General features: G+C 38.4%; 1 protein-coding gene across 1 annotated transcript; it reads left to right on the top strand.

The window, feature by feature from the left end:
- The first annotated feature begins 1,823 nt into the window (after positions 1–1,823).
- LOC141443223 (uncharacterized) lies at positions 1,824–27,901 on the top strand. Its single transcript, XM_074108433.1, has 5 exons — positions 1,824–1,889; positions 10,839–11,127; positions 21,138–21,284; positions 26,094–26,192; positions 27,669–27,901. The coding sequence occupies exons 1-5, from the start codon at positions 1,863–1,865 to the stop codon at positions 27,899–27,901; spliced, it is 795 nt and encodes a 264-aa protein (XP_073964534.1). The 5' UTR covers positions 1,824–1,862.

Raw genomic sequence — 27,901 nt, 5'->3', positions numbered from 1 at the left:
TATCTTTTTTTGCTAAGGATGCTAAGGTAGTATCAAAAATACACGCTGTATAAATATGTTGACTATACATATTTTTTTAAAGGTTAGATTAAGCCCATATTTTTGCTGACTGTATCTCCAACTGACCTGTATAAACCTATGTTTTGACAAATAAATTCTAATTCTATTCTATTCTATTCTATTCCAAATTTCTGCGGAACTTTTCGGTTTTTTAGTTATATGACTCACAGTGTATATAACAAGTGTTTTGTCCACGGATATTGATTTCCCTGATTAACTCCCAGTTGAATTGACACTTTATCTCGCGATAAGCTTACAGCCGCAAAAAGCCCAGATAACATATCGGAGAGCAATTTTGAAAACTCAGAGTACTATGGTTAGACAGAGATTTTTTAAAATCTGACTTCATAATGTCAAAATGAAGCAAAATTAAAAATGAATGAGAAATGATGAAAATGAGTCATATGTTACTTGAAACAAAGAAATAGTATTATTATTATTACACTAGTTTTTGCCCGCGGCTCCGCCCGCGTGGGATTCGGTTATCGCGCGCTGTTCCCTCGGGAACTGTGCGTTTTTCCGGGATAATAAGTAGCCTATGTCACTCTCGGGCCTGAAACTATCTCTTTGCCAAAAATCACGTCGATTCGTCGCTCCGTTTCGACGTGAAAGACAGACAAACATACAGAGACACACATTTACAATATTAGTATGGATTTAAGCTGCGTATCCACCAAAGTTGTGTAGACGTCAATAGAAACGCTTCATTTACCTATCCTGGCACAGCACAACTCTGGTGGAAACAGCTGAGCGGAGCGAGGCGATAGGGGAGCTAAGTGAAGTGTTTCTATTGGTTAATGAAAAACACATCCTCCCGCTTCCTTCCGCTGCTGGCGTTTGTGTCGTCATAGTGTGTTGTAATCACTGAGTTGTAATGTTCTTTATATGTTTTAGTTTTTAAATGGGTCCCACTGAAAAACAGCGTTGCGGCTTGCCGTAACATTATGCTGAGTGGGGTCCACTTTATTTATACTCATCATCATCATCATCCCAGCCTATAAACGTCCCACTGCTGGGCACAGGCCTCCTCTCAGAACAAGAGGGCTTGGGCCGTAGTTCCCACGCGGGCCCAGTGCGGGTTGGAACTTCACACGCACCATTGAATTGCTTCGCAGGTTTGTACTATGCTGTTTTATTTATACTATTCGATGTTTATTCGACACTCCTCGCACCTGGTGGAAACAGAGCCTTAACCCCCGACGCAAGATATCGGTGTGTTATAACATTGTAGCTCACAAACGGATGGAGCGATTATGTTGCGGTCTTATTAGGATTAAAGCGATTTTTTTTCGGTGGTTCTTAGATAAGTTTCGTTAAAATCGGTCAAGCCGTTTTTGAGATATTGAACTTTGAAATGAACTGAACTGTCATTTTTATTTTCTCGTCGTTATCTTTCGTTTCTCAGATTTCAATGCGATTTGGTGAATTGGTAAAGTTGCTTATTCTATGGTAAGCCCTATTTCACACTATGCCCTACAAATTTTTCCATTGAGTTAAACAAAATGTATGGAAATTTCGTAACTAAACTGAAAATTTAGTATAAAATGAAGGAACTAAAAATGGCAGTGGCATTACGCTGAGTACTTACCTACTTAGCGTGACGTATGTCTTGTATTTGATCTATGTTTTTATGGTGTTAAACAAATGTATTTTCTTTCTTTCTTTCTATAAAAAAAAACGACAAAAAAAATTGACCCATGTGTTGTCATGTTGCCTCTGTCCCCATGCTTATACTGTGACATATCGTATTATATGGGGGCGAGTGTCGTCCGATCGGGAGATCGAAGGTTGTCTACGGAATCATGGCGGCTGCTACAGACGGAATTCAGGTAAAAGCTTTTATTTATCGTTTACCTTTACTTGCCCGAATTTCATTTGCCCGAATTTCACTTGCCATACCAACGTTTGCCATAAAATATATAGAACCGTGCTGTTTTCAGGATTTTTCTAAATGTCATCATATAGAATGCGGTAGGTTAGGTTATTTTAGTTTAAATCAACTCTGAAGAAATTACTATTTCAGAAATAAATTAATTTATGGCAAATGAAAATTCTAGAAAACGATACATTCGGGCATATGAAATTCGGGCAAACGATAGAGAACCTTTATTTATTACTCTACTAGTGTTTACCCGTACCAAAGTTATCGACATAGCCCACCGCATTAGCACGCTGAAGTGGCAATGGGCCGGCCATATAACCCGAAGAACCGATAACCGTTGGGGTAGACGAGTTCTTGAGTGGAGACCACGGATCGGCAAACGTAGCGTAGGACGTCCTCAGACTCGGTGGAGCGATGATCTTCGCAGGGCGGCTGGCAAGATCTGGATGAGTGGCCGAGGATCGTGCTCAGTGGCGTGCCAAAGTCAAAGTCAAAATATCTTTATTCAATTTAGGCTATAACAAGCACTTATGAATGTCAAAAAAAAATCTACCACCGGTTAGGAAAACCTCTGCTGAGAAGAATCCGGCAAGAAACTCAACGAGGTATATATATTTTTTTTAAACAGATTTACAATATTATTAAATGATATGTATACATCACAAGTATTTAACACAACTTTATTTTTAACATGGGCCATGGGAGAGGCCTATGTCCAGCAGTGGACGAACATAGGCTGATGATGATGTTTACCCGTGGATTCGTACGCGTTAATCTTTAGATCCAGCAGTTAAATTGAAATTCCGGGGAAAAAAATCCCGTGGGAATTTCCGAAAATTACATCGTGGTCGCTATTGACGTTGCTTTGGAAACAACCATGCCGAACTTCATGGGTCTAAACGTAGCGGTTGGTATTTTGATATTTTATATCTATCCCGTGGGAATGTCGGGACGAAAAGCAGCCTATGTGTTATTCCAGACGTGCAGCTACCTACATACCAAATTTCATGACTCTAAGCCCAGCGGTTATTAGTTCAACATTTTATCCCTATCCCGTGGGAACATCGGGATAAAAAGTATCCTATGTTTTAATCCAGGTTATAAACTAACTTTTTGCCAAATTTCATCCAAATCGGTCCAGCCGTTTCAGCGTGAAGAAGTAACAAACATACTCACTCACTCACAAACTTTCACATTTATAATACTAGCTTTTGCCCGCGGCTCCGCCCGCGTGGTATTCGGTTATCGCGCGCTGTTCCCTCGAGAACTGTGCATTTTTCCGGGATAAAAAGTAGCCTATGTCACTCTCGGGCCCATAAACTATCTCTATGCCAAAATCAAGAAAGAAGAAAGAAAGAAAATACATTTATTCACAACACAAGACACAACAATAGTATTAAGTACAAATAGACAACACGTAGGGAAGTATGTCTCATTGCGGTTGTGAATAGGACACTGGCTCAGCATAATGCTGAAGCGTTAATAATAAACACCCCCGCGCTGATTTTCAGCCAGCACCGTTGGTGACCCTCGACCGCCGATCACGTCGATCCGTCGCTCCGTTACGGCGTGAAAGACGGACAAACACACTTTCGCATTTATAATATTAGTATGGATTAGTAGGATTAAGATTTATTGAACCCAGGCGTTACTTTGCGGAGGTTCATATGAACCACCCGCGACCTGATAAGGTCAGAACGACTGACTCATCACCACCTCGAGCTGGCGCTGACGTTTTCCATAAAAACCGGCCAAGAGCGTGTCGGACACGCCCAAAATAGGGTTCCGTAGCCATTACGAAAAAATCAAGTAATATTTTTCTAAGGTTTTCATATTTTATACGGAATCTTCCAAGTTTAGGTATATTTTATACCTTAGGCTGCTATTTAAGAGTAAAACTACTAATAATTCTCAAGCAAACTTAGCCGTTATAGTTTTCCTTGAAAGTTTGATATACTTACTACCATCCTGAAGTTTTTCTAATTTTTCCACCCACCGGTTTTGATTTTAGAGGGGGGGGGGAACACTTCGATTTTAATATCAATGAATCGAAAAATCGTCTTGGCATACCCCTAATGGTTTTAAAAGACCTATCCAACGATACCCCACACTATAGGGTTGGATGAGAAAAAAAAAACACCCCACTACGTCTATGGGAGGTACCCTAAAAATGTTTTTTTTTCTTTTTTTATTGTACTATTTTGTCGGCATAGTTTACATATATATCCGTGCAAAATTACAACTTTCTAGCATTGATAGTCCCTGAGCAAAGCCGCGGACGGACGGACAGACAGACAGACATACAGACATGGCGAAACTATAAGGGTTCCTTTTTTGCCATTTTGGCTTCGAAACCCTAAAAAACCCTCCGGCAAAAAACCATTCATGATGTAGCCAAAGATGAACGAACTTTCCAAAATATCCCACGGGATAATTCCGCGAGTGGGCTAGCAAAGCAATATGAAATAAGTGATGTCTCACCTCGACGACAATAAGCGTCAATTGAATCCCTGAAGTGTGCGGGACTTATTAGTATGTGCTATGAATTGTATGTACTAGTAGACGCTGAACGGGAGATTCTACTGACTTTCGAGAAACTGAAAAATGTGTATATTTATAACTAGGTACTGTTAATTTTGGTTTTGATTGATGATGTACATCCATCCCAGCCTATATATGTCCCACTGCTGGGCACAGGCCTCCTCTCACAATGAGAGGGCTTGGGCCGTAGTTCTCAGGCGAACATCACACACACCATTGAATTGTTTTCTTTCACCGTAAAGCTCGTGGTATATTTCAAATGTAACTTCGCACATGAATTGATTGATGGTGTATTTTTATTTTATTTAAATTTCCTGTAATTAATTTTCAATTTAAAGGACCAAAGCATGTCGGTAGTTATAATTTAGGTAACAATAATAATAATAAAATGTACTTTACGTACAGTCAGCAGCAGAGAAATATGAGCAGTTGTGGTGGGTCAAAACTATCTTAACACTTTCTTATTAATTTATTGAATCAGGCGTTACTTTGCGGAGGTCCATATAAATGAACTAAAAGAATTTCCTTGCTCACCCGCGACCTTACGATAGCTAAGCTTACGCAAAATATGCGTGTTCATGCAGTTCCTCCACCTCCACACTGTAAGAACACACACAAACCACACAAACCCATCTATCACCACCACCACACTACACTGACGCGTTTCGAACTCAACCAGAGCTCATCTTCAGAGTGACACAACCGTACACCATGCTACCAGTTGTTAGACTAACGAACCACAACCACCGTTTTAACTTGTCACTGTAACTCCCCAAGTACCCACATACGTTTTATGAAACAAAACAAAACTACCCACAAATTATTAATAATTTTTTTAACCGTCCTTCAGAACTACCTTGATTTTTATTTATTTACTGTCAAGGCATGTACTTTCTTATTACCTTGCATTTAAAGCTTTATGGTAAGACGCCGAATGCCCTGGTGGCCTAGTAGTTTGATCTATGGCCTCTAGTAAAGAGTCGTGGGCTCAAACCTGTGCTTGCACCTTTGAGTTTTTCAAACTTCATTCAAATTACATTTAAAATTTAGGACGACTTTTACGGTGAAGGAAAACATAGTGAAGAACATAGTGAAACCTGCACAAACCTGCGGAGCAATTTAATGGTGTGTGTGAAGTTCCCAATTCTCACTGGGCCCGCATGGGAACTATGGCCTAAGCCCTCTCTCTCTGAGAGGAGGCCTGTGCCCAGCAGTGGGACGTAATTGGCTGGGATGATGATGATGATGAGAGTCAGAAGCACCTTATGCTATTTTTAAAAACCCTTTTATTTGGATTAATTTTTGTTCACAAATAAAAAAAGTACTCTAGTCGATAAAATTACCCAAACTCGTGTTTTAGTACATAACGGGACACATAGCTAGTACATAGCATCGGCAAATCAATAGCACCGCTCTCTTTCTCCTCATACCTCTCTTTCTAACACAGCCTTCACTGCTTTTGAACCAAAATGTCGTAACTCCAAAACTAAGTTATTCCAAAAAGACTCAATCTCCTTGTGTTACGGTCGAAATTGGAAGTTATTTATCGAAAATAGATCTTTTTAGTTGTAAAGTTGTTTCGAGCAAAATTACTTAATCCATACCTGGCATTGCTTTGCGTTTTTATTTAAATAACTGAAACTTCTTTGAAATAATTAAATTTAGCAAAAACTAAGTACCTGGCAAATGCTTTGAGTAAGCGTTTGTTTACATAACCTATACAATATAATAATGAACACGCATTATTCGGGATAAACTACAATTCATGTAAGTATACATCTTAGGCCTCTAGGTTGGCAGCGCATCTGCAATACCCCGGGTGTTGCAGGTGTTTACGGGCGGTTTTGCTCGTTTGCCATCCAGTCGAATAAAAAAAAACAGACTTAAAACTTTCACTTTTTTTTATTCGACTGGATGGAAAACGAGCAAGTGGGTCTCCTGATGGTAAGAGATCACCACCGCCCATAGACACCTGCTACACCAGGGGGATTACAGATGCAACATACATACATTTATTATATTAGTGGGACATTAAAATTAATCTAATCACTTAAAAAAGTTGTAAAACTGACATTGTCATTTCAAAGTTTAACACTTACCTCAAAAACGGCTTAACCGATTTGAATAAAATTTTACTTAGAACATCCAAACAACTCGCTTTCAGGCAAAACATTAGCGTCAAACTTATAACCCCTCTTTTTGCCCCTACGCAAACTTTACTTAGCTATAATTTGACTGCAGCATATCTCTCTAACATGCCCAACTTGATCCTTGATGGCCTATCGTTTATCGGTTCCGGATCCGGAATATCGCAGTATTTCTCAAACTGGAAGTTTTCCATTTATCCCAACAAAGTTTGAAAATATCTCCCGAAGTTGAAAATATGTTTGCGACGTTTTTCCGCCCGCGAAATAATTTTCAGAAAACTTGGAAATGTAATAATAAAGATCTTAAACTACTTAATATTATAAAATGTGAAAGTTTGTGAATATGTGTGTACTGTATAGGTATGTTTGTTTCTCCTCATTCTAAAACAGTGGGATGAATTCGAATGAAATTTGATGAAATAGCTGTGCTCTATTTCACGAAGGTACAATTTACAAAGAAACTACCACTTGTAAAATGTTATTACTTTACCGTTCATCATCCCATCATCATCCCAGCCTATATACGTCCCACTGCTGGGCACAGGCCTCCTCAGAACAAGAAGGCTTGGGCTATAGTTCCCACGCGGGCTCAGTGCGGATTGGGACTTCACACGAACCATTGAATTGCTTCGCAGGTTCGTGCAGGTTTCCTCACGATGTTTTCCTTCACCGCAAAGCTCGTGGTAAATTTCAAATGTAATTCCGCACATGAATTTGGAAAAACTCAGAGGTGCGAGCTGGGGTTTGAACCCACGACCCTCTGCTTGAGAGGCGATAGGTCAAACCACTAGGCCACCACGGCTGCATAGGTATGTTTATTACTCATCATTCTAAAAACAGTGGGATGAATTCGAATGAAATTTGATGAAATAGCTGTGCTCTATTTCACGAAGGTACAATTTACAAAGAAACTACCACTTGTAAAATGTGACTTGTAGCTTCGTGAAACGGGCGACTGGTATTACCTACTTATCATCTATTATCATTATTTAAGTTCAGTATTTTCTAGCTCGATCTCTAAAATCTTAAAAGAATTTCTTTGCTCACCCGCTACCTTATGAGTTAGTTAGATCAATTTCCCAGAATCGTTATTTCCTAGTAGCAAAATTTCCGTTCGCATTTTCTGTCAAATGCTTTTTTTTCCCAGTACCTATACTTTTTTACTACACAGAATGGTCACAGAAACATAGGTAGATTTAGGTTATATTAAGTTTGCATCGGGCCAAAGGCCCAAAACTACGCATTGTAGGAGCTCCGCCGCGGAGCTCCGTCGACACTGTGTGTGTCGATTCTGATTGGAAAAAAACGCTACTGTGAAAATAAGCTTCAGTAAAAAACCATAGTGGGAAAAAAACATTCGGGAAAAATGCGAACGGAAATTTTGCTACTTCCTAATCGCAATAACGGCTCGGTGTGATCTAACAAATCATAAATAATAGAGAGTTTTAATTAATTCAGTAGTCGGTTTTTAATAGAGTATTGTAATATCAAAGGTTTACGCTCAAGCCTCAAAGTCAAAGTCTAAATATCTTTATTCAATTTAGGCTAAAACAAGCACTTATGAATGTCAACCACCCCCCCTTCAATTCTTCTTTTCAATTCTCAATGAGGGCTATCGTTTTTTGTCTCGCTAGATGGCGCACTGTTACGTGAGGTTTTAAGTGTGGCTTTCAAAGTCTGTTATTACGGGCGTGAAAACAAAGTTTAGATTAAAATCATATTTAATACACTTTAAAACCTTACCATAAAAATATCCAGCAACCACAGTGTTGCTCAGTCCCATTTGTTCGGAAAAAAAGGGAGGAAAAAGTTTCCAAAAGGCAAAATTGTCTCAAAACACAGATTCATTGCCCCGTAACGCATAATTGCCATCATTAATTTCAGGTTATGCAAAATATTCACAAAATTATTTCTAATTATAAATAAACCCGCGTAGCTCACCCAAAAACTATGAGATTTGACATTTCGGAGACCTCACGCTACACTAGCGCTCTAGCGGCGAATTCATTCGCGATAGCCCTCATTCAATTCTGCATTCGTTCTCTATTCTCAAAGTAGGCATTATCGTTGCTACCTAAGCGATTATAGACAAAGATGGCGGATCTTTTGGGGGGGGGTACCTACAAATGACTGAAAAGAATCTTAAAGTATAAAGGCGTGCACATAACACAGAATTATTATACAGATCTGAGGAATAATATTTTACCATGGTATTATTTAAATTACCAGGCAGGCAGTTGCAAGCAACTTATAGGTGCCTTATTATTTAGCTATTCCTTGGTCAGGTATTATCTTATTAAGATTGGGTTTTTGGAATCTTTTTGTTTTTTTTTATTTCAATTCCAAATTTTTACTTTTACGGTCATCCCGTAAAACCTAAATTGAAAATACAAACTGAAATATAGATGCACAGAAAAAGTAGAAAACTAAGACCATCATCGAACCTAGGTCCTCGGTAATCCGTACCGCGCCCATCCCCAGTGATGGTCTTATTTTTCTTTTTTCTGTGCATCTATATTTCAGTTTGTATTTTCAATTTAGGTTTTACGGGATGACCGTAAAAGTAAAAATTTGGAATTGAAATAAAAAAAAAATATCAAAAGATTCCAAAAAACCAATCTTAATTTGATTGCTTAGTAACGATATCTCTTGTCCGGGTGAGCGGTTAGTTCCAATGGAATGCCGAAAAAGTTTCTCGATGAGGGCTACGGCATAGATGTCGCTAGCGTCACTGCTTAAGTGACTAAGTAAGAAACACAAGCTGAGATATGAGGTGCATAGGGAAATTCGTGTCGGTACCGTTGACCATCAGTGGTGTAGCGGTATAGCACGCGGTACGGATTACCGAGGACCTGGGTTCGATTCCCAGTGATGGTCTTATTTTTCTGTTTTTTCTGTGCATCTATATTTCAGTTTGTATTTTCAATTTATTATCTTATTCTTTATTTGTTCTTGGTTGGTATTTATCTTGCTTTATTTATGTTCGTTACTCTCACGCTAAAACGGCTCGACAGATATTAATGAAATTTAGTACGTAGAAGATTAGACATCTAGAATAACACATAGGTAGGGTGTTTTGATCCCGATATACCGACGGGACAGGAATAAAATCTCAAAAACTTAACCGCTGAGTGTAGAGTAGAGTCATCAAATTTGCCATGATTGTTTTTAATGCAACGTAAATGACAGATAATTTATATGCAACATTACTCGTTATGAATTTAATAAAATATCGGAATTGACAACAATAAATGACCTAACCTACCCTCATACTAAGCAAAGCTTGTCTAGGTAGGCAACGGATAAACATACTTATATAGATAAATACATACTTAAATACATTGTACCTGGACGAACGAGCTCCGCTCGGGCTAAAACTCGGTAACCAGCGTTTTCCCAGAGATAAGACCGTACCTAATTTCATCGAAATCGTTAGAGCCGTTTTTTTTATTCGGCTGGGTGGCAAACGAGCAAGTGGGTCTCCTGATGGTAAGAGATCACGACCGCCCATATACATCTGCAATACCAGGGTTATTGCAGATGCGTTGCCAACCTAGAGGCCTAAGATGGGATACCTCAAGTGCCAGTAATTTCACCGGCTGTCTTACTCTCCACGCCGAAACACAACAGTGCAAGCAGAATTGCTCGTTTCAAGGTATTAGATAGATAGATAGATTAAATATCCAAGACCCGAGAACAAACATTGGTATTATTCATGTCATTCTGCCCCGACCGGGGATCGAACCCGGAACCTTAAGCTTCATGGTCAAGTTCTCTAACCACTAGGCCATCCGGTCGTCGTCATCGTCAAATGCTGGATCCAATGATTTACGCGGGCGAACCCGCGGGTAAACACTTAGTTATTTAATAAAATACCACACATCATCAACCTTTTCCTTAAAATTGTGTTGTTATGCATTTATATTTATTCAAATGATTTGCTCTATATGTCGATCCTTGTTTTTTGATTGCTGCTCTACCACTCAAAGGTTGACTGGCAGAGATCCCTGCAGGGATAAGTCCGCCTTTGTACTTAACACTTTACTTTTTTGTTATGTAACCTTTTTGTACAATAAAGAGTATAAACAAACAAACAAACAAACAATTGTAAATGTGTGTTTTGAATAGTAAAGTTAACCATTCAAAGCACGTCTTTTCCGAATTAAATCATCCAAACAAAAAGGTTATAACTTATAAACTCTTTACAGATAACAAAAATGAAAATTCTATCCACCCTCTTGGTGGGCGTGTTGCTACCCTTAGCGACGATCGCAGCCAACCAATCAGGAGGCGACTCTTTGGAAATCCAACCAATGAGGGAGCCGGCTTTTCTGGAGGGAAAGAGACAGCTAGAGACGCCTGAAGTTGTCCTGCAGTTGAAGTACGACCGAGGGGAACTGAATAGGATATATCTCGCTCAGTTTCGCAAAAACAAAGAGGCTTGGATGCCGTCAGTGCCTGCCACAGACAGTTTGTGCTCGGACCTGTGCCACGCAGGTTTTTATTTATTTATTTTTTATGCCGTTTTGTTTGTTTTATTGTGAGTTTTTGTTTTGGGTTTGCAATGACTGGAACTGGATGGTAAGTTGGTTTATTATATTAGTACCTATTGAATTTTAGGTGTGTGTTTTAAATCTATGGTAGGTTCGGGCACCCTGCCCAATATCAGGTGAGCTGGGAAATGTTTGTAAATATAGAATTTTAGATTTACAAGAAGTTAGTTTTTTCTTTTTTAATCACGTATTTTCAACTCAATCGATTTTTTTATCTCAGGCCAAGAGAACTAGGGATTAATTTTTATATGTAACAACTTGTATATTCAGAAATACTATCGATATTTGCATCTAACAAACTGTCCTTGTTGTTGTTTTTTATACATTAATTATTTTCATTAGTGCCTTCAACGTTTCAATTAATTCTTCTTAATTTTGTTCTTTGTACCTTCTTTTTAATAGATTCAGTTAAAAAATATTTCTTAGAATATTTTTACTTCTTACTGCCAGTTGATCATTATTTCGTATCCAATCGATGATACAAGTAGAGCCGTGAAATTATAACTCTATAAAGGTAAATTTTTGGTGCCAAATTATGAGCTATAAAAAAATTTTTTTTGTTCAAACATACCGAATATGGTATCAAATGAAAGCTAATATTTAGCCCACCCTAAATATATATAGAGAATATACACAGTCGGGACCCATTAGGTACTAAAAATTTTTTAGCTGGTCACGATTTGAATGGGTCCCGACTGTTGAACTTTAAGTTAGCTACTAAACAGAGTCCTAGCCCACTAAACTTGTTTTCTTCTGTTTACCCGACTGCGAAGAAGGAGGGTTATGTGTTTGACGCATATACATGTATGTATACCTACGCGTATGTAGGTATGTATGTCTATTCCTCTGTCCTCTCGTAACTAGACAACGGCTGAACCGATTTTGATAAATGATACGTCATTGGATTCGCCTTGATAACGCGAGTGAGACTGGGTACATGAAATTCTTGAAGAATCAAAATGGCGGATTATTGGCGCCAAATTGTAAGTTTTCAAAAAATGTTATTAGTATTTTTAAGACAGTCAAGTTTTTTTTATTTTTTAAATTTATTTAGATTTCTACATGCTGTTACATTTTTAGCCACTTTTAGAAACCTTAGCTGGTTTATGCAGTAGTTGGCGTGATTGACCCCTAAGTGCAGACGAGGCCAAATTTGTATCTCATTGGTTCAGAGCCCTAGGTTGTATTAGTTTGGTCCGCGCTTGCAATAATGTTAAAAGTACAGTGTAGGGTGTGCACCGAGCCTTACATTAAATAATTAGATTCAAAAAAGAAAATATACGTCTCTATTTTCTAATACTCTGACAAACTAAATAGAATATATTGTTACACAGAATAAAGCCTCAAAATGTACTCTGTGGTTTGACCTATGGCCTCTCAAGCAGAGGATCGTGGGTACAAACCCGGGCTAGCCTCTGATCTATTTGAAGTTCATGTGCGAAATTACATTTGTAATTTTATTTACCACGAGCTTTACCGTGAAGGAAATCATCGTGAGGAAACCTGCACAAACCAGCGTAGCAATTCAATGGTATGTGTGAAGTTCGCAATCGGCACTGGGCTGGCGCGGAAACTAAAATCCAAGCCCTTTAATTTTTTTTGATGACCCACTAGCCAATCATCCTGTTAAGTTAAGCGCGATGACTTATAATTTCAAGTTGTATTCTTAATTATAATTACTCTTTATGGGGACTCAGCTCTGATTAGGAGCAGCTACCCTTCAAAAATTCGAAAAACAGATAACCGTTGGGTAACGGATTAAAGAATAAAAACACGCCAATTGTACTTACATATCTGTGCAGACCAAACGTTAGCGCGATCTAATCTGCAGCCAGCGCCATCTGTTGAACACTGACGAAACTAAGTTTAGCCATTAGGGTGGTACCCAAAGTGACCACCGGACATCTCCTCACAACCGGACATTAATAATTTAAAGCGTCATTAAACTTCCTACAGGGTGTGGCCTGTAATAGGAGCATACAATTAAAACAGATCATCCTCGTCAAACTGAACAAAGTAAACAACATTAGTTCAGCGACTTTTAAAAATAATGGAGTCTTTGAATTTTCCTTTTTTCATACAAATTAGATACTGCTATCAATGTACGCCATCCTGGAACACAACTGACGTCGCCTGTCACGCTACAAACATCAAGCATTTTGCTTTTCATTGCTTCTTTCGAATAAACTTAAATTGCTTCTTCGAATAAACTTAAAAAACAGTAATAAAAATAAAAAACCAATTAGGTTGTTCAGTTTGACGAGTATGATCTATTTAATTATTTGCTCGTATTACAGGCCACACCCGGTATATAATAATATTTTTCCATCTTTTAAGTCTTAAAATTTAAGACATAAGTAATAAGTATTTTTAATCTCATTTGCAGGTGGTAGGACCTTGTGCAAGGTCCGCCCGGATTGCTACCACCATCTTGCTCGCTAATCCTCCCGTGAAGCAGCAGTGCTTGCACTGTTGTTTTTCGGCGTGGAGAGTAAGACAGCCGGTGAAATTACTGGTACTTGAGGTATCCCATCTTAGGCCTCTCTCTAGGTTGGCAACGCATTTGCAATACCTTTGGTGTTGCAGATGTTTATGGGCGGTGGTGATCTCTTACCATCAGGAGACCCACTTGCTCGTTTTCCATCCAGTCAAATAAAAAATAAAAAAAATTGCTTCGTCACAGCTATTATTAATTATACATTTTATGAGTACTAACAGTGGGTCTGTATGTTGCATATCATTTAAGTTGGGCGTTGCCGATATTTTAAGCACATTAATACTTTATTTTTTCTAAGATGATTCATAATAACCTTCTTTTTATTCTTCCGTGCACGTAACTTTGTGATGCGGTAGCAAATTTTTTATTTTTTCCAACAGATATATAATGCTTGAAAAAATGAAATTAATTAAAACTGCTGATTGTTCGCGTATTTGAAATTAAATTTTCTAACAAATTGTTAAGTTATTGCGTAGGCACTGCGTTGTATTAACTTACTTTAATGAACGCCCTTACAATGTTGTTTTAATAAAGCTAGAGGTGAGTGTTATCGGTAAAAATAAAAGCGGTAAAATAAACGAACTTATTAATTTGCGATATTGTTCGTCAGAGTCGGAAAGTGACACTCAAGTGTTGAATAAATTATATTTTAAAATCCAAATAAGACTTTCAGTTCGACAGCGTAACGTTTAAAGCAACAAGTAATGGTATTGCCACTTTCAGCACTAGGTACAAGCAAAAGTATCGATAGTTTGTGTAACAGTAGGAGGGACTCTAGCTCCGTCAGTTTGGCGTCTGTCATTTGAATCCTGTTAGAACAAATAGAATATACTTCACTTGGCGTTGTGTATTCGCGTTGCGCTATTGATATCTTCATCGCTCATGCTAAAAATGAAATGGTGCATCTCTTTCGTACATGCAAATATTTCTGCGAATATGCCATGTGAAGTGCCAGGGTACGTATTATAATGTATAAATTTAAAATACATATCGGTTGAAATACATACAGTTGAAATACCGAAAATTATAAAATATATTGCATCAAAATATATAAAGTTATTTGAAATGCATAGTGGTCAAAATATATAATGGTTACAACGCATAATGGTTCTTAGTCATATGGCACAAAATGCATATTTTCATAATGTATACGTTCAAAATTTATACAGTATGTTTTCTATAATGGTTGAAATACATACTAGACACTGAATTTTCACAAAGAAAAATGCATATATTACAATTCTGGCGCTCGCCGGCCGCTACCGCGGCACGCTCGCTTCGTTCGCTCGGCTCGTGCTTGCTTTGGTCATAGTTGAACCTAATACGCTCCTCCTCGCTACGCTCGTCGTCGCACCTGAATTTTATGTGAATTTAGGTGAAAAAGTGATTAGACGTCAAGTTAAAAGACGCGAATCATAGATATAAGTTATTGATTCGATCCAGTGGGTTTTTATACAAGAATTTTGATGAAATCTGTTTGTTTACACTTTCCATAAATTGGATTGGCATAACGTATAGTTATACCGGGTGTGGCCTGTATTATAAGCAAATAATTAAAACATAGATCATACTCCTCAAACTAAACATTAGTTTAGCGACTTTTAAAAATAACTACTTCTTTAATTAATAAAAAATAAAAAAGTTAATTGAATGATAACAATGTACAAAATTTTTGTTAAAAAAATTATACAATGTTACAAAACAAATGTTTTATAACGTTATATAACACCTATACCAGCCAATAAGGGAGCACCAAAAGGAAGAACTAAATACAAAAGCGCTACAAAAGCTTCCCTGAGACACACTTTACGTAATAGTACAGAGATGGCGTTGGTTGTAGATTAAATAGCGCTAACGTTTGACTTCACTGGGTTTATTTAGTACAAAAATTTAACTCACCAAGACATCCATAATTAAGTTATACTTCAAATAAATCACTAAGTTTTTGTATGGGTTGTGACCTGCGTGACACAACTCTCCTCTCTGTTATACGCAGGTGATAGCCGTCGAGCGTCACAGCCTTAATATAAACAAATGTATACTATACAGTTGGATGGTCTTTGATATACAAGTAATATGCGTTTATGTAGCAGTAAAGTATTGTCAAAATACCACGCAGAGGACTTATCACGCTAACACACACAAGTAATATTTACCTCGACGTTTCCGCAACATTACAGTGGCCGTGGTCACGAGTAGACTGAAGTGTGGGGTGTCAAGTCTGCCTAGCAGCGCGAGTCCTTCGAACTGTCCGCACTTGATCATTTTTATTTGTCACCCCATCACACCGACACAACACTAACAACGTCCGATCGTCCCTCAGAACACACTTCAGTCTACTCGTGACCGACTGTGACTGACTGTAATGTTGCCGAAACGTCGAGGTAAATATAACTCGTGTGTGTTAGCGTGATAGACGACCAGATGGCCTAGTGGTTAGAGAACCTGGCTACGAAGCTTGAGGTCCCGGGTTCGATTCCCGTGTCGGGGCAGATATTTGTATGAAAAATACGAATGTTTGTTCTCGGGTCTTGGGTGTTTAATATGTATTTAAGTATGTATCTATCTATATAATTATATTTATCCGTTGCTTAGTACCCATAACACAAGCTTTGCTAAGCTTACTTTGGGACTAGGTCAATTGGTGTGAATTGTCCCGTGATATTTATTTATTTATAAGTCCCGTTGGTGGTATTTTGACTATGAGTGAAAATCACGAAAGTTTTAAGACATTGTATTGTAAACTATTGTGTTATTTAACCACTGAAAGTGGCCAATTGCCATACTACAAAAATAAAATTAGTTTTTTTTGTAATAAGTACGAGTTTTGCAGGTGGTAGGACCTTGTGCAAGGTCCGCCCGGATTGCTACCACCATCTTGCTCGCTAATCCTGCCGTGAAGCAGCAGTGCTTGCACTGCTGTGTTTCGGCGTGGAGAGTAAGACAGCCGGTAAAGTTACTGGCACTTGAGGTATCCCGTCTTAGGCCTCTAGGTTGGCAACGCATCTGCAATCCCCCTGGTGTTGCAGATGTCTATGGGCGGTGGTGATCTCTTACCATCAGGAGGCCCACTTGCTCGTTTGCCATCCAGTCGAATAAATAAAAATAATAAAATAGAGTTTGAACTAAGATGCCGATATACAAGATTCTATTTTTGACGATATCCATAGGATAGGCAGTTTTCATTGTTGTACTTCAAATTGTAATTTTTCTCCTTTGAGTTTAATTTCGAGCCGTCGATTCATGTATTGTATTCAAATCACAGTCAGGGTCAGAGGCCGTATCGCCTTACGTGTCTGACGCTCGCGGTCGCAATCAAATGACAGATTGCGTACAAAAACTGTCATTTGATTGCGATCGCGAATACGCCCTCAGGGGGCCTACCACGCTCTCTTAATACGATTCAGTTTAGGCTCTAAACTGAACTGCATCGCTATTTCGTACCACGACGTTACTTTTGCGATTCAGTTCTAGCACGGTTCAGCGACAGCGATACAGACATTTTCATTCACTCACTTCAAGCGGTTTTCGTACCATGACGCTTAACTTGAGTGGGAATTGAATCGCTTCAGTGTCAAATTTTGCGATTCAGTATAAGTTACTCATTCTGACAATTATTTTGGAATTTTAAGTGTTTTACTTGGAATATTTTTAAATTTCAAGAACTTTTAAACTTTTATTCAAGTTTTATAACTTTTCATAGGTACTATCATGACATTGTGCTTCTTAACTCCTCATTGATAAAACTAAGTTTTCAGTGAGAAAAGAGAATCGTGGATTAGTGACAGCGTAAACATTTTATTTGTAATCAACACAACGGTTGCTAAGAACACGCAATGACATAGAGTTATGGTTTTCAAAAATAAAGAGGTTTTAGTACACAATATTTGGTTTGCATATAGCGGCATCCCTTTCGCGACTTAGCGTTTCAGTTTCGGACCAGAGACAATATCGGTCTTTCATTCACTTGTAAACCATTGAGACTCAGCTCTGAGAAATAAGCAGCGCAATCTAATCTGCAGTCGGCGCCATCTGTTGAACACTGATGGAACTAAGTTTAGCCATTAGGGTGGTGCCATTACAGTGGCCACTGGACATCACATCACCGACCGAACCGAAATTAATATGGCCCAAAAATTTATTTTTCTTCCAACTGCTTTAATTTCATCATAACCGCACTAAAAACCCAGCACAAAGCGGGACTTTTCTGCTCTATAGAGCAGAAAAATGTATGAAAATCCTTTATTGCATTGTTTTAGATTCTTTTAAATTGCACCACCAAAGAGGTAACACAAGTATTTTTGCTACAAAATTAGCTTGCATAGTGTAAAAAAATCTAGTGTTAGGTTGCTCAACCTGACGGTCTTATGAAATTTGACAGATTGCGTACAAAAAATTGTTGCTACCAATCCTACCAAAAACAGTAAGGCCGTATATTTAAAAAAAAACTTCGTGTTTTTGGTTGGCCAACCTGGCGCCCATCTGAAATTGGACAGATCGCGGGTAAAAATATCTGCTACTGGCTACTAACTCTGCCAAAAATAAAAATAAAAAAATTGGCGGGAACCTTGCGAATTTTCCGTGGACATTTTTTGATAGTGCGAATGTAAACTTATAAAAATGGAGTCATCGAGTGCTAGTGACATTTCTTTCCTATTAATTGTTTAGCATGAGTTTTTTTTCGTCTACATTCTTGTAATAGTTGAAAGAATAGCAGATTATGCACCTCGCATTAAGTAATTTATATTGACCTCGTGCTTTTTAAAGCCCTCGCTCACGCTCGGGCTCCAAATCGGCACTCGCTGTAATAATAAATAACTTTCTGCTTGGTGCAACAATCTACTATTTCACACCTCTCATTCAGAAAAGTAACTTGTACTCCCTGACGAGAGGGATCAAAGTGCAACTTTTCTGTTCAAGGCTTTTCTTTCTTTTCGTGGCACTTTATCAACTCTACCTAAATCTTCGATCAACATACATTGTTGTATTATTGATCGAAGACCTAAATTATATCGATACATTAATAAATTAGAATGTTTTAAACTTATCATGTTAGGTTGGCACTGGCCATTAATCGATGACCTTTGATTAGTCCTACTTCGCACTATCCTACTAATATTATAAATGCGAGAGCATGTAAGCCTGTTTGTTTGTTACTTCTTCACGTCTAAACCGCTGAACCAATTAGATGCAATTCGGTACACAGATAGTTAGATTAGAGTCCCGGGGAAGGACATAGGATAGTTTTTATCCCGAAAACTTGCATAGTTCCCGCGGGATAACGATAAACGAATACTACGCGGGCGGAGTCGCGGGTAACGGCTAGTATATTATGAATGCGAAAGTTTTTATTTATGGGTACCCAAAGAGTTAAGATGACTTTATAAGCCAAGAGGCAGATATAACCTTTGGAGTCTCCCAGGGATCCGTCCTGGGACCGACACTATTTTTACTGTATATAAACGACTTAACAAACCTCAAAATGCAAGGGGGGTGCATGGGGGTACTGCTTGAGGGTCCATCCTGGGAGTCTGTGTTTGAAAGGGCGGAGAAAGGTCTCAGTAACGTATCTTCTTGGCTAAAACGCAACTTCCGAACTCTCAATTGTGATAAAACTAATTACATATGCTTCACTAAATATAACAGTTCACAACCTAATAACACTCTTAATCTAAAAATACACACATGTAGCACTTCTGATCGTTCATTATGTAAATGTATGAGTATCGATAAAGTTAACTCCACGAAATATCTTGGTGTAATGCTGGACCAGCGCATGACATGGTATGCTCATATACTGAGTATGTTAATATGAGAATACGCAAATTGATATGGTTATTCAAAAAACTAAGATAACAACAAGAAGACTATTAAACCAACTATACGTGACGTTGGCTCAATCAGTTATGTCCTATTGTATATCCGTGTGGGGTGGTGCAGCGAAAACCAAGTTTCTGGAGGTTGAGAGGGGGCAACGGTGATTGTTACAGGTTATCTACTCTAAACCATACAGATATCCAACGAATGAACTTTACCAACTAAGTGACATACTGTCTATGAGGAAACTGTACGTTTTGAGTATAATAACAAGATTACACAAAACACTGAAATTTAATTCTAGCCTTTTAACTCGTAGACGGAAACACGATGGAAGGGTCCAGTTACAAGATCTGTATTTGCTAAAAGACAATTTGCAACTCAATCGGCTTATGTATATAATAAAATTAATAAAGTGTTAGACATATATCACTTACAACTCTAAAAATAACAAATGAGTGGCTAAAAAAGCTTAATTATGAGGAGACAGAGACTTTACTGTTTTGAGAGTGATTGGTGGTAACTGTTTGTAAGTAATAATAAAGTCAGATTTGAATTGTTTAAATTCTTTGGTTTATGTTAAAAAAATATATAATTTACCTAAAGTAAAATGTATTAATGTTCAAAATGGTGGGTTGATATAGGATGGATGACTGGGTGATGATGGATGGGAAGAATAGTTAAAAATTTACTTTTTCTTTCTTTTGTTTTTTTTTTGTTTTATAACCACAACTTGTGATATGGAGGAGCGGGGCTTCCTGATACAAGTATGATGTTTACTTAATGGGAAGTCCCAACCCTTAATTTATGTAACAATGTTGTTTTAGTGAAATAAACATTTTTCTTTTTTTTTCATGGGTGTGTGTTTACTACTCCTTCACGCTTAAACGGCTGAACGAAACGAAATTTTGATTGTAGATAGCTGGGCGTCTGGAATAACATATAGGCTACTTTTTATCCCGATATACCCACGGGATGGGGATAAAATCTCGAAATAACAGCCACTGAGCTTACGTCATGAACTTTGGCATGATTCTTTTTTATGCAACGTCAATGAAAACCAAGATGTCATTTTCGGGGATTCCCGATTCAACTGCTGTATGTAATGATTTACTGCTGCTGTATGATATAAACTAATAGTTTTATAAACATAAAATATGGAAGAAGTTAGGTACAATCATTTGTTTCTTTTATAGAGAAACAAATGAAATACTTGTAACCACTACAACAGACTTTGAACCTGAAATTGAAAAAAACACTGAACTGAAATCATTAAATTAGAAATTGATAACTATTTATTGTTTTCATTGCAATGTCACATTTTCAACTGCTGAAAAGTTAACTGAAAGAGATTGCTCGTTTACTATAATGCCGCTTTTGTTTACTCTACTTTTATTCTACGGAAGTCTTACTTACTCTTGTCTTACGGAAGTCTATAAATGAGAAGTCACTATGACAGGTCAAAACTGCTACGAAAAATCTGAGCTCTGATTAGTGTAGACTTATATCCACATCTTATTACCCTGTGGCTCTTATTGTCCTGTGTTCTGTTATTTTCATGTTTTTTATGTACACTAAGAGTATGAAGAGTTTTACAATACAATATGTTTTAATACTAACTTAAATCTATGTTATTTCAGGCCTCGGTGGGCCTCCCTGCGGCCCGACGTGCCCGGACCTTATCCCCGTGGGCCTGAAGCTGCATCTAGAGGACGCCAACAACACTGACGCCGTCTACGGAGAGCCCAGGGTCGCCGTGTGCCCGACGCTATGCCAGTACAATCTTGGTAAGTACAAGTACTCCCAAGGCCCTTTTATCACATCAAATCATCATCAAATCAAAACAATTGTTGAGAATAATGACGGCGGTTCAAACGCCGGAATAGTCTTCCAGGGTGTATGGCTGGGACATCCGGGATTGTCCCGGAACTACGTGTCTTGTCCCGTGTTCAGGAATTACACTTTAACGTCCCGGATTTTGACTACTAACTATAATACTAGTTTTTAATAAGTGTTGTTGAAAATCACATGCCTGAGTAGTTTTAAGACTTGTCAAATGTCATAATCAGGGCTCACTTTTTTTAAAGCTAAAAAAAAAAAATTAAATACCAATTCTAATGAATTTAAGATTGTTTTTTTTTGAATCTTTTTGTATTTTTTATTTAAATTCCAAATTTTTACTTTTACGGTCATCCCGTAAAACCTAAATTGAAAATACATACTGAAATTTATAAATACTTCTCTTCCATGTGGCATCGCCGTGGGACTAGGGTTGCCATATGCAGGCAATTCATTACCGGGACAATTCGTGGGTTACGAATTATGTCTATAGGTAAAAAATACCAATACAAAACCAACTATTTACTGCAAATTGACAAATTCATTAGATTCAAAATACAAACTGAAATATAGATGCACAGAAAAACCAGAAAAATAAGACCCGCACTGGGAATCGAACCCAGGTCCTACCGAGTACCTCCTACTCCTCCGCTCCGCTGTTTCTGCAGCAGGGCTACTACGAAACTCGAGGTTCGTATCGTACCGTCCCTCTGTCTCTCGTATTAAATAGTATAAGTGTCAGAGGGACCGCACGACACGAACTTCGAGTTTCGTAGTAGCCCTGCTGTCTATTTCGTGGTTCGTGCAAGGAAATAAAAAGTAGTATGTTATTCTTCGTTTATGTTCCGTGATATCTGCAGATATTACTTTTTTATAAGTAGTGGCAAAATAGTTACATCCATGGGCGATTGTCATTGGCAAATTATTGGACAGACAAAACAGAACAGACTCCATATGGGTATGACAATGACGGCTATTGCGTATGAATTCGCCGCTAGAGGCGCAAGTGTAGCGTGAGGTCTCCGAAATGTCAAATCTCATAGTTTTTTGGGTGAGCTACGCGGGTTTATTTATAATTAGAATATTTTTGTGAATATTTTGCAATATCTGAAATTAATTATGGCAAATATGCGTTCCGGGGCGATGAATGTCTGTGTTGAATAAAGATATTTTGACTTTGAATAACTGTAGCGGTTTGGACACGCCTTTTGAAATATCTGGGAATAGCAATGAGGGCTATCGTTTTTTGTCTCACTAGATGGCGCACTGTTGCGTGAGGTTTTAAAGTATGGCTTTCAAAGTCTGTTATTACGGGCGTGAGAACAAAGTTTAGATTAAAATCATATTCAATACACCTTAAAACAGTACCATAAAAATATCGAGCATGCCACAGTGTTGCATAGTCCCCGTTTTGTTCGGAAAAAGGTTTCCGAAAGACAAAACTGTCTCAAAACAACAGACATTAATTGCCCCGGAACGCATATTTGCCATAATTAATTTCAGAAATTGCAAAATATTCACAAAATTATTCTAATTATAAATAAACCCGCGTAGCTCACCCAAAAACTATGAGATTTGACATTTCGGAGACCTCACGCTACACTAGCGCCTCTAGTGGCGAATTCATACGCGATAGCCCTCATTGACCTAGTCTCAAACTAAGCAAAGCTTATACTATATATACTATTAGGCATCAGGAGCTGGCTGTCTTGTTTCCGCTTACTATTCTGGAGTTTAGAAAAAGATGCGTTGCTACTTGCCTCAGATATCCGCGATACGTCCACACCACCGAAGCTGACGCCGCCGCATCAAGTAACTCTCCACACCTACGACATTATAATTAAAGAGCAACCAGCATAGAAAATGGCGTGGTTTTACAATGATCATTATCAACTTCAAAACTTTCATTTTCAAAAAAAAACAATTAAAAAGCCTTGAACAGAAAAGTTGCACTTTGATCCCTCTCGTCAGGGAGTAAAAGTTACTTTTCTGAATGAGGAGTGAAAAAATAATGTTTGGGCCATATCAATTTCGGTTCGGTCGGTGACTCGGTGATGTGGTGTCCGGTGGCCACTTTGGGTACCACCCTAATGGCTAAACTTAGTTCCATCAGTGCTCGACAGATGGCGATGGTTACAGATTAGATCGCGCTAACGTTTGGTATGCATAGGTACGTAAGTAAAATTTACTTGCATTAACTATTACCGCAGCTATGTCTGTGATTAACTATTCTCAAAAATCGAATTTTGTAGGGACTCCTTATTGTCGGAGTTCTCATAGACATTAAATTAAATAAAACACTGAAACAAAAGACAATCTCTTCATTGAAGACATTGAAGTGTTTATCTATATAAAGTATGTTTATCTGATGCCTTATTTGTATCCATATGGTACGTACAAGCTTTGCTTTGAGACTAGGTCAATTGTTGTCAATTGTCCCTTGTTACCGCGTAAACTTTGAAATTATTAAACTAAAAAAAAATCATAAAAAATAACAATGATGAACGGGCTGCTAACTGTGGTAAGCTTAATACGGAAGCGTGCTAACAGCGAAAGTTGCTCATCTACTTTTGAGCTTGACAGTACTGGCAATGAAAACAAGACAGTGAGTTAAACCATCTCCACAACGATTTCCGTAAATAAAACATATCTGTAGGTTGCAATGCTAAATTAGTATAAAGCCCAAGAAGAAAATAATTATGCTCTCGAGTGGCTCATACAACTTTTCACACCGAGCATTAAGAAACTTTAAAAGAAACAATGCTTGGTTATTATGTATTTTGCTCTTTGCTTGACATCATAATTAATTGACGACATTGTAAGAATAATCAATTTACTTTAATCGTTTATGATTTACGCTCTACAACAATTTCAGTTTCCGCGGTAAGTATTTTTTCCAACCAGACACAGATAAAACAAAATCGCATCGGCGAAATGGTCCACACACAAACTGGAATAAATAGAATGGCGCCACCTTCTATGCGGAAAAAGCATAGAACTAAGCCCACGTAAACTAAGAACGTAACATTTTCGTCATGAAAATGCTCCACACACAATCTTATTTTATGCCAAAAACTAAGCAGGTACTGGCTGTTTGAGTTTATCTATACATCGTTTTTTTTTTCGCATTAGAAGAAGGGTAAACAATCTTGACAGTATTGAAAAACGTTTTTAAAAAACAGTTGTTGTTACTTATTATACCAAAATAATGTATAATTATGATCATATGTCCTTGCTAATTGTTACATATTTGCTGTGACTTATTTTTCAAGTGTTTTTCAATAAAAAGACCATTCAGGATCGCTTACCTTCTTTCTAATGCTAAAAAAAATAAGTATGTCACTCGAAGTAAATTAAAAAATTAATTACTTTTACTCCCTAGAGACTAAAGTACTCTCACTTTACTTCCGGCTCGTAAAGCTATATTGACCTGATTTTAGAGCATGAGAAGTGAAAAATAAGGACGTGGCGTAAAAAGTGTTCTCCAAAGTAGCCCCTGCATTTTAAAGTAACCCCGTTTTACGAAACCAAATTTCTACACAAATTGTATGTTCTCTGAGTCTACGTAAATATACAAGATACTATTTTTGACGATATTCAGGATGGGCAGTTTTCTTTGTTGTATTTCAAATTGTAATTTTTCAGCTTTGAGTGTAATTTCGAGCTGTCGATTCATTTGTATTGTATTCAATCACAGTTAGAGGCCGTATTGCCTAATTGCCTGACGTTTCTTCTGATTCTGACGCTCGCGAACGCATTCAAATGACAGAAGCTGTCAACAGAAAAAAACTGTCATTTGATTGCGAGCGCGAGCGCTAGAAACGTTAGCACGTAGCACGTTAGGCAATACGGCCTGAGGTCATTACACGGGAACTCAGGAAGGAACACCATAAACAACGGAGGTTCCCGACAAAAATTTGAATTTAATATACTAGTAAGTTTAGTTAATAGTTATTACTCTAGTAAAATTTACTTAAAGATCTGTGCAGATCAAACGTTAGCGCAATCTAATCTGCAGCCAGCGCCATCTGTTGAACGCTGACGAAACTAACTAAAACTAACTATTTGGAAGAATTATATTTTTTCTTTTAAAAATATAAATTTTACTCGCAAATGTGATGAAAAACATTGTATGTCGCACGGGCGGTACTAGAATTACGAACATCGACTCATTAAATCCCTCAGTCACTTCGGGCTTCTAATAGACGCTCGTTCGTATTTCCTTATTTACCGCCCTTAAGACACAATGTACTATTTTCGGCCATATCAATTTCGGTTCGGTCGGTGACTCGGTGGTGATGTGGTGTCCGGTGGCCACTTTGGGTACCACCCTAATGGCTAAACTTAGTTCCATCAGTGCTCAGATGCAGATGGCGTTGGTTACAGATTAGAACGCGCTAACGTTTGGTATGCATAGTTACGTAAGTAAAATTTACTTGCAAATATAATTACTTAAAACTTGGCTGCCGAAACTGTATTTTTTCTTTGACCATGGTACGAGTAGAACTTATTAGCCTCTTCAACGCCAGTCATCCAGTCGTGACCGCCAAAAGGATTCCTCACACGCCACGGTCATCTATACATGACCCGCATTCAACTCGAAATTAATCCTTCTGCAATGGAATTAAAAATCAATCGCTGGTTTTTCTGTGGCGTACAGAGCATGATACTTCGTTTTTTTTGTGGCGGTGAAGAGGTTAAACACTTAACACTAATAAACACTAGTAAATGATAAATCATTCTTTGTTTTTCCCCAGGCCGTCCGCTTTGCCAGTGCGAGGCGCCTCCGAGCCTGCCGGTGGCCTGGGCTGAAGTCTGCGCAGCCTTCTGCTTGGCGGACAACTACGTGCTAGGGGGTGAGTGGCCACAGGTCCAGGGCTCCAGACCCTACGTCAGGGGTTCACAACCAGTGAGGCGCCCGCTTGGGGGCGTAGTGTTTCATGCGGCATTTCCACCAAAAACGTGATGTTGATTTTACACCACACTCCTAAAACCCACCGAAGTGTGAGAAGTGTGTGTGTGTAGTAGGTGCATTTTGTTTAAAAAAAATTTGTGTTTTCCAGCCGTATTCGGGCACATAATAAACAATAGTGATTTTCACTCCTAGTCTAAATTAGGGATGTTATGGATATCCGAAATTAAAAACTATCCGTAACGGCAACCGAATCCGATATAAAAGTTTCGGATAGTTTCGGATAGGGGCGGAGTTTAAGGGGCTGTTTCACCATCCATTGATTAGTGTTAAGTGACGGTTAAATGTGGTGCCGTCTCTATTTGTTTTGTTTGAATAGACGGCATCACATTTAACCGTCAGTTAACACTAATCAGTGGATGGTGAAACAGCCCCTAAATGTGACAAGTTGTGACAGGTTTTTGTTTTTACCCGGCCGAGCCGACGGCTCGACTCGACACATTAGCCGCGCGCGTCCTCTGTATTGTTATTATTTTAATTGCTTAGTCGTAAACATTAAAACTTGTTGGTCATACTTGGTACTTGATAAAATATGTTGTCTTGGTGAGGCTTGTATATTTACGCCTTTTGGTGTAGAAACTCTGGGGCCTTGGGGGCCAGAGGCAAAACAGCTCCTCCGCCAGCTATCTTCTCGGCTGGTAGATACCTCAAGGGATCGGCGGGCTGGGGCTTACCTTGCACAACGCATCAGCCTAGCTATCCAGAGAGGTAATGCTGCCAGCCTCCTAGGAACTGCCCCCCAAAGCAGCAGCCTTGAGGACATTTTCTATTTAGTATAAGTTTTGTAAATAGTAAGTAGATAGTTTCTGACTAAAATAAAACGGAAGAAATTTTATTTTATATTTAGCGTGCTAATTATAGTTTAATATGGACATTTTTTGATGAAGTTAATGTAGATTCTGCGAAATGTAAACAGTGTGGTAAAAACTTTTCACGCAAAGGAAATGGCGCTAGTCCGCTGAAACTTCATCTTAAATCTAAACACTGATAAGGATTAAGTATTTTACTTTTACACTTCCTTAAAAATCTAATATCCGTATCCGTAACCGAAACTATCGGGTAATCCGAAATAATTTAATATCCGTAACCGAAACCGAAACCGGTATTATGTTTGACATATATCTGTATCCCTATCCAGATTCGAAATTGTATATACATTATGCGTCCGAGTTGAGAAACTACGATGGCGCGTTGTAGGATTTGAAGTTTCTATATTTGCTAACTAGATGGCGCTAGGCGTCGCTACAATATTACTACCAAACGCACTTGTGTGATCATCACATGTGAATTCATAACATAAATCAGTCGATCTGTATGAGCAGACTCAACTGCTCAACTCTCAACCTATAACCTTCCCCAGGTTGCCCCCCTTGCGCGGCGCTGACTGCCGAATCCTCCGCGATTGCTGCGCACGCTGCGGTGGCACGCGTCCTCACGACAGCTGAGGGATGGACCGCGTGGTGCAACGCACAATGCCGCCAGGGTCAGGGTGGGGCCGCCTGCAACTGCGACAGAGCCCCTTCCAGTAAACATGACGAAAAAACGAAAAAAATGCTATTTCGCTTCAATACATTACACGGCAAGTCTCTTTAA

Source organism: Choristoneura fumiferana, chromosome 27 (genome assembly GCF_025370935.1).
Source record: "Choristoneura fumiferana chromosome 27, NRCan_CFum_1, whole genome shotgun sequence".
NCBI lineage: Eukaryota > Metazoa > Arthropoda > Insecta > Lepidoptera > Tortricidae > Choristoneura > Choristoneura fumiferana.
Note: the sequence above shows the minus strand (reverse complement) of the source record. Positions and strands in the feature narration are given on the sequence as shown.

Coding starts and splice junctions, on each gene's coding strand:
- LOC141443223 (XM_074108433.1), top strand. CDS start 1,863: ATGGCGGCTGCTACAGACGGAATTCAG. Junction 11,128..21,137: donor CTCGGACCTGTGCCACGCAG/GTTTTTATTTAT, acceptor ATGTTATTTCAG/GCCTCGGTGGGCCTCCCTGC. Junction 26,193..27,668: donor GGACAACTACGTGCTAGGGG/GTGAGTGGCCAC, acceptor AACCTTCCCCAG/GTTGCCCCCCTTGCGCGGCG.